At 40.4% G+C, this 12,701-nt stretch overlaps 1 protein-coding gene across 2 annotated transcripts in view; it reads left to right on the top strand.

Moving 5' to 3' along the window:
* Positions 1–1,247: 1,247 nt before the first annotated feature.
* The window catches only part of tdrd15 (tudor domain containing 15), a 22,069-nt gene continuing 10,615 nt past the window's right edge, over positions 1,248–12,701 (top strand). The window contains exons 1-3 of one of the 2 annotated variants that reach the window (XM_061929631.2): positions 1,248–1,406; positions 8,997–9,064; positions 9,327–12,701. The exon at positions 9,327–12,701 is cut by the window's right edge and continues 1,415 nt beyond it. In XM_061929631.2, the coding sequence (XP_061785615.2) occupies positions 9,033–9,064; positions 9,327–12,701 (3,407 nt within the window). In that variant the 5' untranslated portion in view covers positions 1,248–1,406; positions 8,997–9,032. The remainder of the gene's footprint in view (positions 1,407–8,996; positions 9,065–9,326) is intronic. The other variant, XM_061929630.2, reaches the window with a different exon arrangement.

The following is a 12,701-nucleotide window of genomic DNA, read 5'->3' as shown; positions in this document are numbered from 1 at the left end:
TGATCCACCCCCTGGGAGGTGAGGGGAGCAGTGAGCAGCATTTTTAGTGATTCCAAAAAAGTTCATATATGAGTCAAGGCAGGTGGCCAAATACTTTTGGTAATATAGTATACATATATATATATATATATATATATATATATATATATATATATATATATATATATATATATATATATATATATATATATATATATATATATATATGCTGGGGTTCAATCCCCACCTTCTACCATCCTAGTCACGTCCGTTGTGTCCTTGGGCAAGACACTTCACCCCTTGCTCCTGATGGCTGCTGGTTAGCGCCTTGCATGGCAGCTCCTGCCATCAGTGTGTGAATGGGTGTGAATGGGTGAATGTGGAAATACTGTCAAAGCGCTTTGAGTACCTTGAAGGTAGAAAAGCGCTATACAAGTATAACCCATTTATCATTTATTTATTTATATATATATATATATATATATATATATATATATATATATATATATATATATATATATATATACACCCACACCCACGCACTATATTGTCATTTCATTTGGTTTGGTTGCCATTACCTCTTCAGTTTCAGTGATTTAACTATAATAATTGACGTTTTAAATAGTCATTCCATGGCAATATTAAAAATACACACAAACAAGAAAATATTATGTACTTTTTTTGTGACTGAAGAGCGTAATCTATTATAAATGTAACAAGTTAATGTTTATTGGTTGTCATGCAGCATTCACACATATAATATTTTACACCAAAAAGGATCAATTTATTATTCCTCTTATTATGGTCAACATTTAACGGCACGGAAAATTCCCCGTTATCGGAATTACAACGATCTTGATCATCCCAATTGAATAAGAGTGGGCAATGTACAAACATTTTCATATCCCACATTCAAGCATTTCAGTTCAACTTCCACTCTTTCATATCGGCTGCTCCGACATACAGCATTCACACGCAATTCTGACCGGAATTGCACAGGTTCTAGTTAAAAAATAAGAGCTGGCTATTATTTTTATGATCACAATTACCTGTTTCCTTTTTTTTGTTTGTTTTACTTAATCTAAGTCTATCTTTTGGCGTTTCTTAAATAAAGCATATTCGCGCTCGTCAAAAAAAACCACGCTTTGGTAGCGACATCCAGTTTAACGTCTCGGAAAACTAACCTAAATGACTAGTCAGCAAACTGACGTTTAATTGGTTTGTACGTCACAGTTCAAACTTGAATGCCCAATGAGGAGTCACCTCACTTGAACACCGGTAGTGAGCCACGTATGGCTGCTTCAAGTCTGCTGGCGCTTGTCAAAACTGTGCTTCTTGGAAGAAAACAAGTTTCACGGCGAAGGAACGCCGAAGTCACAACGTTTTATCAGCGAAAGAATATTTGAGATAACATAGCGTCTGTAAAGGTGGGACTATACTTTTAAAAGTTACCTTGAGTTAGCAGTGGCTATTGCTTGTAATAATGTATGCTAGCTACTAATTGAAGAACATCCACGGAAAAGTCGAGTCTTACAGTCTCTATGTTTTTGTATTGTTATTATATGTACCATCTAAAATATAATAACACCACCTCTGGTAAGCTTATGTAACCATTAGTGGTGTAAAAGCACGTTTAAAAAATGTATAGTATTGAGCGTACATTTTCTCGTTGGCTCAAGGAAAAAGCCTTGTACAGTACACGCCCAAAGCACTTTGTACATACTAAAAAAAACGATAGTTATGATAGTATATACATCAATGGTAGTTAATATTAACAGCTAAACTTTCCCAAATTACTATCATTATCTGACAACAAACATATCAATTGTGTGCGTCCCTGTGTTAAGTGGGGTGTAGTTTAAGTGCTTTAGTACTTCCAATACATTCGAAAGTTAGCACCATAAAGGCAGCCACTTAAGTTTCCAACATCCCCTCTAAATTGTGGCGATAAGACATCATTGTTTAATTTGATCATAGGAACAGGAACTATGCCTTCGAATCAATATTGTGATATAGCCTCTAATCTATATGTTTGGCATACACTAGTCTCTCCAGTATTTTGCTGTTTTTTGTGATTGTTGCAGCCTAACATGCCTGAATTTGCAACAGCTTTTTCAGAAAGGTGTGGCAAAATGTGTGGTATTTTGTGGCTTGTTTTGAATCACCTTGTGATGTTATGAATTTGTCATCCATATTTTAAGTGTTCCTTCTAACCTTAACCTCAAAAAGCACAGGATTTCAACAAACATTTAAAGGTCTACTGAAATGCGATTTTCTTATTTAAACAGGGATAGCAGGTCCATTCTATGTGTCATACTTGATCATTTCGCGATATTGCCATATTTTTGCTGAAGGGATTTAGTAGAGAACATCAACGATAAAGTTCACAACTTTTAGTCGCTGATAAAAAAGCCTTGCCTGTACTGGAAGTAGCAGACGATATGCGCGTGACGTCACAGGTTGTGGAGATCCTCACATCTGCACATTGTTTACAATCATGGCCACCAGCAGCAAGAGCGATTCGGACCGAGAAAGCGACGATTTCCCCATTAATTTGAGCGAGGATGAAAGATTCGTGGATGAGGAAAGTGAGAGTGAAGGACTAGAGGGCAGTGGGAGCGATTCAGATAGGGAAGATGCTGTGAGAGGCGGGTGGGACCTGATATTCAGCTGGGAATGACTAAAACAGTAAATAAACACAAGACATATATATACTCTATTAGCCACAACACAACCAGGCTTATATTTATTTTTGCCACAAATTAATCCCGCATAACAAACACCTCCCCCCTCCCGTCCATATAACCCGCCAATACAACTCAAACACCTGCACAACACACTCAATCCCACAGCCCAAAGTACCGTTCACCTCCCCAAAGTTCATACAGCACATATATTTCCCCAAAGTCCTCAAAGTTACGTACGTGACATGCACATAGCGGCATGCACGTACGGGCAAGCGATTAAATGTTTGGAAGCCACAGCTGCATGCGTACTCATGGCACCGCGTCTGCGCATCCAACTCAAAGTCCTCCTGGTAAGAGTCTCTGTTGTCCCAGTTCTCCACAGGCCAATGGTAAAGCTTGACTGTCATCTTTCGGGAATGTAAACAATGAAACACCGGCTGTGTTATCCGGCAAAACAGTCAGGGGGTGCATTCTACAACGGGGGTGCGTTATCCAGCACAACACCTGCCGCAATACACCGCTTCTCACCTACAGCTTTCTTCTTTGCTGTCTCCATTGTTCATTGAACAAATTGCAAAAGATTCACCAACACAGATGTCCAGAATACTGTGGAATTTTGCGATGAAAACAGACGACTTAATAGCTGGCCACCATGCTGTCCCAAAATGTCCGCTACAATCCGTGACGTCACGCGCTGACGTCATCGTACTGAGACGTTTTCAGCAGGATATGTTGCGCGAAATTTAAAATTGCACTTTAGTAAGCTAACCCGGCCGTATTGGCATGTGTTGCAATGTTAAGATTTCATCATTGATATATAAACTATCAGACTGCGTGGTCAGTAGTAGTAGGCCTTTAAGTTTCCAACATCCCCTCTAAATTGTGGCGATAAGACATCATTGTTTAATTTGATCATAGGAACAGGAAATTTGCCATCAAATCAATATTGTGATATAGCCTCTAATCTATATTTTGGGCATACACCAGTCTCTCCAGTGTTTTGCTGTTTTTTTGTGACTGTTGCAGCCTAAAATGCCTGAATTTGCAACAGCTTTTTCAGAAAGGTGTGGCAAAATGTGTGGTATTTTGTGGCTTGTTTTGAATCACCTTGTGATGTTATGAATTTGTCATCCATATTTTAAGTGTTCCTTCTAACCTTAACCTCAAAAAGCACAGGATTTCAACAAACATTTAAAGAACATTTGTAGAAGCCAGAAATATGTACATCAGGTCACATAGTGTGTTTGTGGGCGTGTAGTCACAGAACGGAAGAGTGTGTCATGTGACATTACTGGCGATCACTATGAAGAGGCGTTTCAACCTGCACTCAATGGGATGAGAGGAGAAGGTTGAGCTGGGGAACCATTATTTTTGTTGACCTCTTTATTGCTATTAGACGCTTTGGAGAAAGCTTTAGACAATTGGGATATTGCTTGTTATTGATTTCTTTATTGAATGTTTATTTAGAAGTTTACAACAGTGAACTCTACCTTACGATTAAACCATTCAAAACATTGCATTAAGGAACTCTTTGATTTACTGGCCAAGCAAGAAGCACGCCAGACAAGTACAAAAACCCATATTTTTTCTTTCAAGCAACAGGCCGATTAAGAGTTGCTACACAAATAGTGTATTGATATTTTACTAGTTTTATACCACACATACTTAAAAGTAGGGCTGGGCGATCTGGCCTTTTATTAATATCTCAATATTTTTAGGCCATGTCACAATACACAATATATATCTCTATTTTTTGCCTTACCCTTGAATTAACACTCGATGCAGTATGATGATTGTATGTGTCTACATTAAAAGATTCTTGTTCATACTGCATTAATATATGCAAATTTTAAACCTTAATGCAGAGACAATTACAACTAAGTAAATTTACCACAACGGTATTTATTAAACAGTGGCACAAACATTCATGTCATTTCAAAACAGAAAGTGCAAGATTGTCAGAGACATTTTAAAACAAACTATTAGTGCACTTTTGTGCATGATGTCAATAAGATGACATATCAAAACAACACTAAATTGAAGTGGTCTTTTTGTACAGAACGCCACTACAATAGTTTAAAACAAATAAAGTGCACTTTTGTGCATGATGTCACACAAAATATTTCAATAACTGTCAAATAAAAATTAGCTGCATAATAGGAAATCAAAAAGTATATGTCCTTTGCTATGTGGTAGGTTACTGCGGACGTTATCTCCTTCTGTTGTTGACAATTTTTTTCATACAGTGTTGATGTGGAAATGGAAGACGCCAGGCTCAATTGGGTCAGTGCAGGTTAGCATTTTGTTGGCTGTGGCACCGGTCGAGATGTTGACATGCAGAGTTTCAAGCACTCTTCATTCTCTAGCGTGTGACTTTTCAAATGATGCTACAAATTAGTAGTGCTGCTACTTTTTGTAGCAACGCTTTTGCCGCATACTTGACATATTACGGTTGTTTGTTCAACATCTTCCCGCTTGAAGCCGACGCCAGACAATGGACCCCGTGCTGTTTTGCTTGGGAATTAATTATTCTTCCTCCATTTGTTACCAGATTCGCACCTTCTCCCTCTTGTATTACCACTCGCACCGCTCCGCTTGCACCTGCCACAGAAGTTAGCTGCCACAGCTAACTTTACCTATGGTACATTCCTCTCTGCTACCTTTCTGCTCGGCGAGGGCGTGTTACGTTGCACGCGCAACAGTATGTGACGTATGTAAGAAGGTGCGCTTGTTTTATGTCTTTGTGAGAAGGAGAGACAAGAAAGAGTGAAGAAAAGCCTGCAGTGCAATATATCGAGTATATTTGATATATCGCCCAGCCCTACTTAAAAGTACACATACTCAGAGCTCATTGTCAAATTACTGTACTTTTAAAATTATATTTATAATAAGGGCAGCACGGTGGAAGAGGGGTTAGTGCGTCTGCCTCACAATACGAAGGTCCTGAGTAGTCCTGGGTTCAGTCCCGGGCTCGGGATCTTTCTGTGTGGAGTTTGCATGTTCTCCCCGTGACTGCGTGGGTTCCCTGTAGGTACTCCGGCTTCCTCCCACTTCCAAAAACATGCACCTGGGGATAGGTTGATTGGCAACACTAAAATTGGCCCTAGTGTGTGAATGTGAGTGTGAATGTTGTCTGTCTATCTGTGTTGGGCCTGTGATGAGGTGGCGACTTGTCCAGGGTGTACCCCGCGTTCCGCCCGATTGTAGCTGAGATAGGCCCCAGCGCCCCCCGCGACCCCGAAGGGAATAAGTGGTAGAAAATGGATGGATGGATGGAATTATAAAAATAACCACCACTAAAGGCTTCCTTATTGCGCGCTGTTTGCTTTGTTGTCCACAAGTTGCAGACGTTCTCCATGTTTATTTTACGCTTGAAAAGTGTTTGTCCATCTTATACATTCATTTATATTGCAACACATTTACCCCTGCATGTCAAGAGCTTTTGTTGAGTTTGATCTCTAGTGATTTCTGTTTGTAAATGAGGGACGATGCGAGATTATCATCGCATTTCAACATATCCGTCATGTAAATGCTGATTTTTGCTAGGTTAGCATTGTAAATGAAAATATGTTCTTAATTGTGTTACCCTGGATAAATAAAGGTTAAATAAAGATATAAATACGAAAGCGAAAGTAAATGTTTATGTATTACAATACCAAAAAGGCTTAGCGGTTTAGATAGAGAGGGAATGTAAGTCTGAGTTACGTCTGTGAACAACAACTGTGCCGATTGATCAATAGAGAGTTAATATATTGTTACACGTTGTTCCTGCTTAGCCTACACAAGAAACAAACACATTTTGATTAGACCGTTGATGTACACGTTTGAGCCCCGCTATAAAACAAATTTGATTGGTGAAAATGTGGCTTATTGGCCAAAATACACGGGGAAGTTTTGGGCTTTGGACAAAGTTGCAAGGCCGTGCATTATTCACGGGGATTGGTTGAATTTGCATAAATTGGCACGGTTACAACATCGCAAAATCCTGGAGGGACTGATATACTGTAATACAACCATTTTAAAACAGGTTAAAGGCTCCAAGAAAGGCCACCTCTTTGGCTACTGACATGGGATAATGCATTGAGTCATTTTCGTTCTTCGAACATGTTAGTGTAGGTGCTCTGCATAGCTATTGTATTATTCTCTCTCTATTCATACTATTTACTAATTTCCCGTTCATAACTGGTCATTCACTGCGAGGGCTGCAACTAACGACTATTTTGATAGTGGACTAGTCAGTGGTTATCTTAGCGATGAATCGACTAATCCGATTATGAAGTATTAACATATTCAGTGGCGCTAAGTTAGCCATCTGCCTTAAGATATTTTTACACATGTACTAACTAAAAAAGATGATTATCTAGAAATATTTATTTAAACTGGCAGCCCGGTGGTACAGTGGTTAGTGCTCAGCGCTCGTGCCTCACAGCGAGAAGGTCCTGAGTTCGGTCTTTCTGTGTTGAGTTTACATGTTTTCTTCGGGTACTCCGGCTTCCTCCCACCTCCAAAGACATGCACCTGGGGATAGGGTGATTGGCAACACTAAATTGGCCCTAGTGTGTGAAAGTGAGTGTGAATGTTGTCTGTCTATCTGTGTTGGCCCCTTCAATGAGGTGGCGACTTGTCCAGGGTGTACCCTGCCTTCCGCCAGAGTCCAGCTAGGATAGTTTCCATGGCCCCCGCGACCCCAAAAGGGACAAGCAGTAAAAAATGGATGGATGGATGGATTTATTCATACGGTAACTGTGCTGCTCATTTGGCTCTTACAAAAAACAAAATCACTATTACTTTACTGTACTTTTTTTCTTGGCCCAGTGCTAAGAAAAACAAAGTATATATATATATATATATATATATATATATATTTTTTTTAAAAACATAATACAGTAAAAATAGCAGCAATAAATAATAACTCAAAAAGCAACACATATTTTGTGATCATGTGTTTGAAAAGCAGCACACTGGGATATTATTGATTATTGATTAACTCTTGGAATTCTTTTTAGCAAGCTAACAGACCTGACTAATTCTGAATATTTTAACTATCTAATAGGTTGTAAATTTAATATTTTATGATATCTGTGCTGTGGTGCCTAATGTTAGTATGTGTTTGTGTGTGTGATTGACATTTGTTATTGTGCCTTTCTTCTTTGCACTGCAAATTGATGCTGCTTCACACCTGAAGTTCCTTTGAATAAAACAAGTTGATTTAGACAATGTTCATCAGGCAAACTTTGGCTAAAGTGATATTGAAATCTATTTTTCACGCAACTTTGCCTCACACCTGTTAGCTAGCTAGCAAGGTAACAAGCTAACTATCTTAGAGATTTGAAATGGCATCCTCCAGATGTCCAACATCATGTCTCCACTCTAAATTCTCGCTATCACAAATGTGTCATAAAAACAAGATGTGCTTTGCAAAATTAGCAAGGCATTAAGATTAAGGCGAAAGCTTCCCACACTTTACATGTTTTCTCCTGTGATGTTGTTGCGAGTGGCCACAGTGACTCGCTTCCGTCCAGACAAACACGGGTGATGAAGTCACGACTACTGTCGACAAATTAATTTGTCGGCGACAACTTTTATTATCGATATTTGTTGGCAATGTCGACGAATAGTTGCACCCCTACTAACACGGTTCCGGCTTAACTTTTGTTAATCTGTACTTGAAAGTTGCACGTAAAAGTCTTCTGTTTTGCTACTTTACGTTTAAGTTAGCATTACGGTTAACATGACTTCTGTTTCCTCCTGCTTTTGCTTGTTTCGCGTGCTTTATGCTTAGCTTTTTCTTGTCCTGCAACCCCTCAGTGATAATAAGACTTGTAAGAAATGTAGTTAATTTGTCGCTATGGAGGCGAGAATTTGTAACTGGGAGGAGCGGCTGCGCACCTTCGAAGGTCACAGGGCTGTCAGTCAAGTTGTTTGCTTCAGTTCAAGTGCTGGTACTATACAGAGTAACCCTACCATCTGGTGGATGGCTTTGCAACTACACCCTATTTAGTTCATCTTGATCATAATGTGAATGTGAGCTAGCAGATAGTGCCAGTTCTTAAAAATAAAAATATAGTGCTAAATATCTGTGGCCATCCTTTTTTATGTGGTAGTAAATAAACACACTGCACTGTATATAACTGTATTAAGCTTGCAATGCCGCTGTTGATTTAGTAGTTTGCTGGCCGAAGAACAACATGAAATCAGCTTTAAGATGTTCTATAGTCAATTTCCCATAACTGACAAATCTGTTCTTTTGTGGGTAATATTCTGCTTTTCAAAGATTTTTTTTAATCTTAATGTTGAAATGAATGCTTGTTTTGATTTTTTCTGATACAGGTTGTGTTGAATGTGAACGTCTCTGATTGGGCAGCTATGCATTCATTGTTGAACTCTGAACTTTACAAGTAAGTCATTCTGTCAAAAACATGAACGATTTGACAAACCATGTTAATTATACAAGCTTTTGCAAGATTTTGAAATAGCAAAATGTAATAATGTCTTAAAAAGTATTGACCAAGCAACGAATAGTAATGTTACAAAAATACATGTTAAAGCCTTAAAGTAAACTGTTTGGAGATTTCAGATTTCACAAGAAATTAACGATTAAAAGAAAAATCTGTTAAAAAAAAAAACCAAGATTAAAAATATCTAACCGTCTTTCTGCAGGTGTCAGGATTCAGGTTCACGTAAAGTTGATCTCAAGTTATCTCACTTGGATTGGAGTCCTGAAGCCACCCTGATTCACTTCCAAGGACAGTACCTGGACATCTATGAGCTTGACTATAACATTTTGCAGCAGGCGATACAGAGAACACCAAAGACCAGTGCTGCGGTAGATATTGGAGAGTTTTGCCTGGTGGAAGATGCCAACTCAGCCCACTGGTACAGAGGAAGGACCCAGGGTCATAAAGATGGCATATTTGACGTGTTCCTTATAGATTATGGCAATATCTTGAGTGTGGACATCGCTCACATATCTTCCTGCTCAAATGATTTTCTCATGCTGCCTCCAAAGATAGTTTGTGGCTTTTTGGCAAACATGTTGGTGGTCCACAGTACCTCTGATTGCGGCGTGGGAGAGTACCTCTCAAACCTGGTTGGAAAAACCACCACAGGTTACGTTGAAGCCTTTCTTCCTCATGGTGTACTCCTGCTGGAAGTTCCTTATGTCAACGACGAGCTTGTTAGGCATGGCTTTGGAAAGCACATAGATAGAGACACCTTCCTCCTCTTGGTGGAGCTCGTCATTGAGGTGCCACTCAAACAAAACACTGACAAATTAAGCAGACAGGAACATTGTTACAAGTTATCCGCACTGCAGGTCTACGAGGAAATTCTGTCATTTTGCGGGCCCAGGATGACTTGTGGTAGCCGGGCTAAAGTTAGGGTGACAGCTGCCGTCAATCCCGGACTTTTTTACTGTCAGGTTGCCAACAATGAAACGGATCTTCGGAACGTCTCAAAAAGGTTGGCTGCAGTCTGTGAGTACGGAAAAAAAGACAACCATCAGAAAAATCAACAAAACTTGGGTTTACTGTGCGCGGTGAAAAGCAAAAATGGAAAATGGTACAGAGGCTTTGTGAAATTACTTCCAGTCAAATCACAAGTGCGAGTGTTGTTTATTGACTATGGATTCTCCGAGTGTGTTAAACTTGCCGATGTCCACAAGTTGCCATCCGATTTATACTTCACCCCTATCATGGCGTTTCCATGCTCACTATCAGCTCTGAAGGCCAAGGATGAGGAGGTGAAGGGTCAGCAGTTGGGTTTCCTCAAGGCAGGCTTGTTGGGGAAAATGTTGGAAGTGGAGATTGATAGTTTTGACGAAGAGCACCATCTATACTCCGTCTGGGTGGTTGGCACTGTTCAAGATGTAACAGAAACAGGTCCCAGCCAACAGCTCCCCCCAATAAAAGCTCAGTCATGCATAACTCCAGAAGCGGAGGCCCCCAAGACTGGCCCCCTTTCCTACAAGACAATCAAAGGCAGAGAGCTGGTTAAAACTCTGGACAAGGAGGAGCTGCAGCTACATTCTGTGTTTGAGGGCTACTTTGAACACGCCCTAAATCCACACAACTTCTGGATTCGAACACAGAAGCGAAATGATGAGTTTCAGGAAATGATGAATAAAATGTCAGAACACTTCTGTCAAGTGGCACTGGAGGATGACATTTTGTTAAACCCTAAACCAGGCACACTTTGCTGTGCATTGTATGAGGCTGACAATAATTTCTACCGTGCTGTCGTCACTGACGAACTTCAACATGGAGCTGAAGTTCTATTCATTGACTTTGGCAATGTGGAGAAAGTGCCTCACACGTTTATCAAAAAGATTCCAGAGACATTTGCCGCCATACCGGCATTTGGCATCTGTTGTACTCTTGTTAATCTTTTACCTTTGGATGATGTGTGGACCTGTTTGAACTCAGACTTCTTCAGAGAGGCTATTTCCAACAAAGCCCTGCTAGTTCACCTTGTTCACATATCACAACACAGATGTGTGGTGGATCTCTACGAGATGGTAAGTGATAACAGTTTGAGTATCAGCGAGCTCCTTGTGTCCTCCAAGCAAGCATACTACTGGAACAACATTCCCATAAAGCCTGTGGTGAAAACCAACAATCAAACTCAGCAGAACTTCACAAAGAAGCTGGTGGAGCAAGGCCTGGTGAGAGAAGTCCCCGATTCAAGAAATCACGATCTTCCGAAGTCCTTTGTCTACTCTTCATTTGACTTAGCCTCTAACAATGAGATACAAGTCTATGTTACTCATGTCAGCAGTGAGTTGAACGTCTACTGTCAGCTTGAACGCAACATGGAAATCCTCAAAGAACTTGAGGTGAAGATCTCGGAGGAAAGAAAGAAAGTAAAGCATGTAGGTATGGAAAATGTTCCAATTAAAGTGTGCCTGGCAAAGTACTATGATGGAAAATGGTACAGGGTTTTGGTCAACCCTTCCCCCTCCCCTCTGCATTTCAGTGTCTTCTTTGTGGACTATGGAAACACAGGTATCTCTGAAAAAAGTCAGGTGGTGTCCATTCCCAGAGACTGTGATCATTTGTTATCCACACCCATGCAAGCTTTGAAGTTTAACCTTGTTGGTGTGTCCAACAAGGAGTTCTTCATTGAAGTAAAGACATGGCTGGATGGGTCCGTCCTCAACAAGCAACTAAGAGCCATCATAGTGCAAAAGTGTGACGATGATTCGTTTGATGTGGAACTGTTTGACGGCATTCTTAACATCAATAACAAGGTAAATGAGCTCATTGACAGCCTTTCATCCAAACCAAAGATCGAGTTCAGATTTATCAAAAACAAAGAAAACAGAGACCACAAAGAAAGAGGATGTTCTTTGGACAAAGGAAATAACCTTCCTAAAATGAGGGGGTCTTACTTTCCCACATTTCATGGACAGAGAGGTTCTCATGTCAGAGCGGGACCTCAGCGAAGGAAGGACTATGTAAAGGTGACCGCTAACAAGCACACAAAGACAGCACAACTAAGAGAGCAGCGTTGCATCACCGCAAAGACAACAAGCATGAAAAGCAATTTCTCAAGGAAGCCTCAGAACGAACTGAAAGCCCGCCAACAACAAACTCCAATGCAGAATTACAAAACGGAAAAACTTTCAGCAGACGTGAGCCCTCAACTCCCACGTTTGCCAAAGAGAAAGGAGAAAGCAGGCTCTAGCATGATGTGTTTTGTTACACATGTCAACTCGGTCAATGACTTCTTCCTTCAGCTCTCTTACGATGAACCTGCCATCTTAAAATTGGTGGATGAAATCAACTCCAACCTTCTCTCCTTGAAGGCGGCCCTTTCTGTGAGAATCAGCGACCTTGTTCTGGCTCAGTATGACGAGGACGCTGCTGTGTACCGGGCAGTGGTGAGGGCTCACGAGGGAAACTGTTGTTTCAAAGTGGACTTCCTGGATTATGGAAATTCTGCAGTTGTTGAGAAGAATGTGATCTACATATTTCCCCCGGAGTTTCTCTCTCAGCCACCCTTCAGCATCAGGTGTTCCTTGAGGGACTCCAGCCT

This window comes from Nerophis lumbriciformis, linkage group LG34, assembly GCF_033978685.3.
Source record: "Nerophis lumbriciformis linkage group LG34, RoL_Nlum_v2.1, whole genome shotgun sequence".
In the NCBI taxonomy this organism is placed as follows: Eukaryota; Metazoa; Chordata; class Actinopteri; order Syngnathiformes; family Syngnathidae; genus Nerophis; species Nerophis lumbriciformis.
Note: the sequence above shows the minus strand (reverse complement) of the source record. Positions and strands in the feature narration are given on the sequence as shown.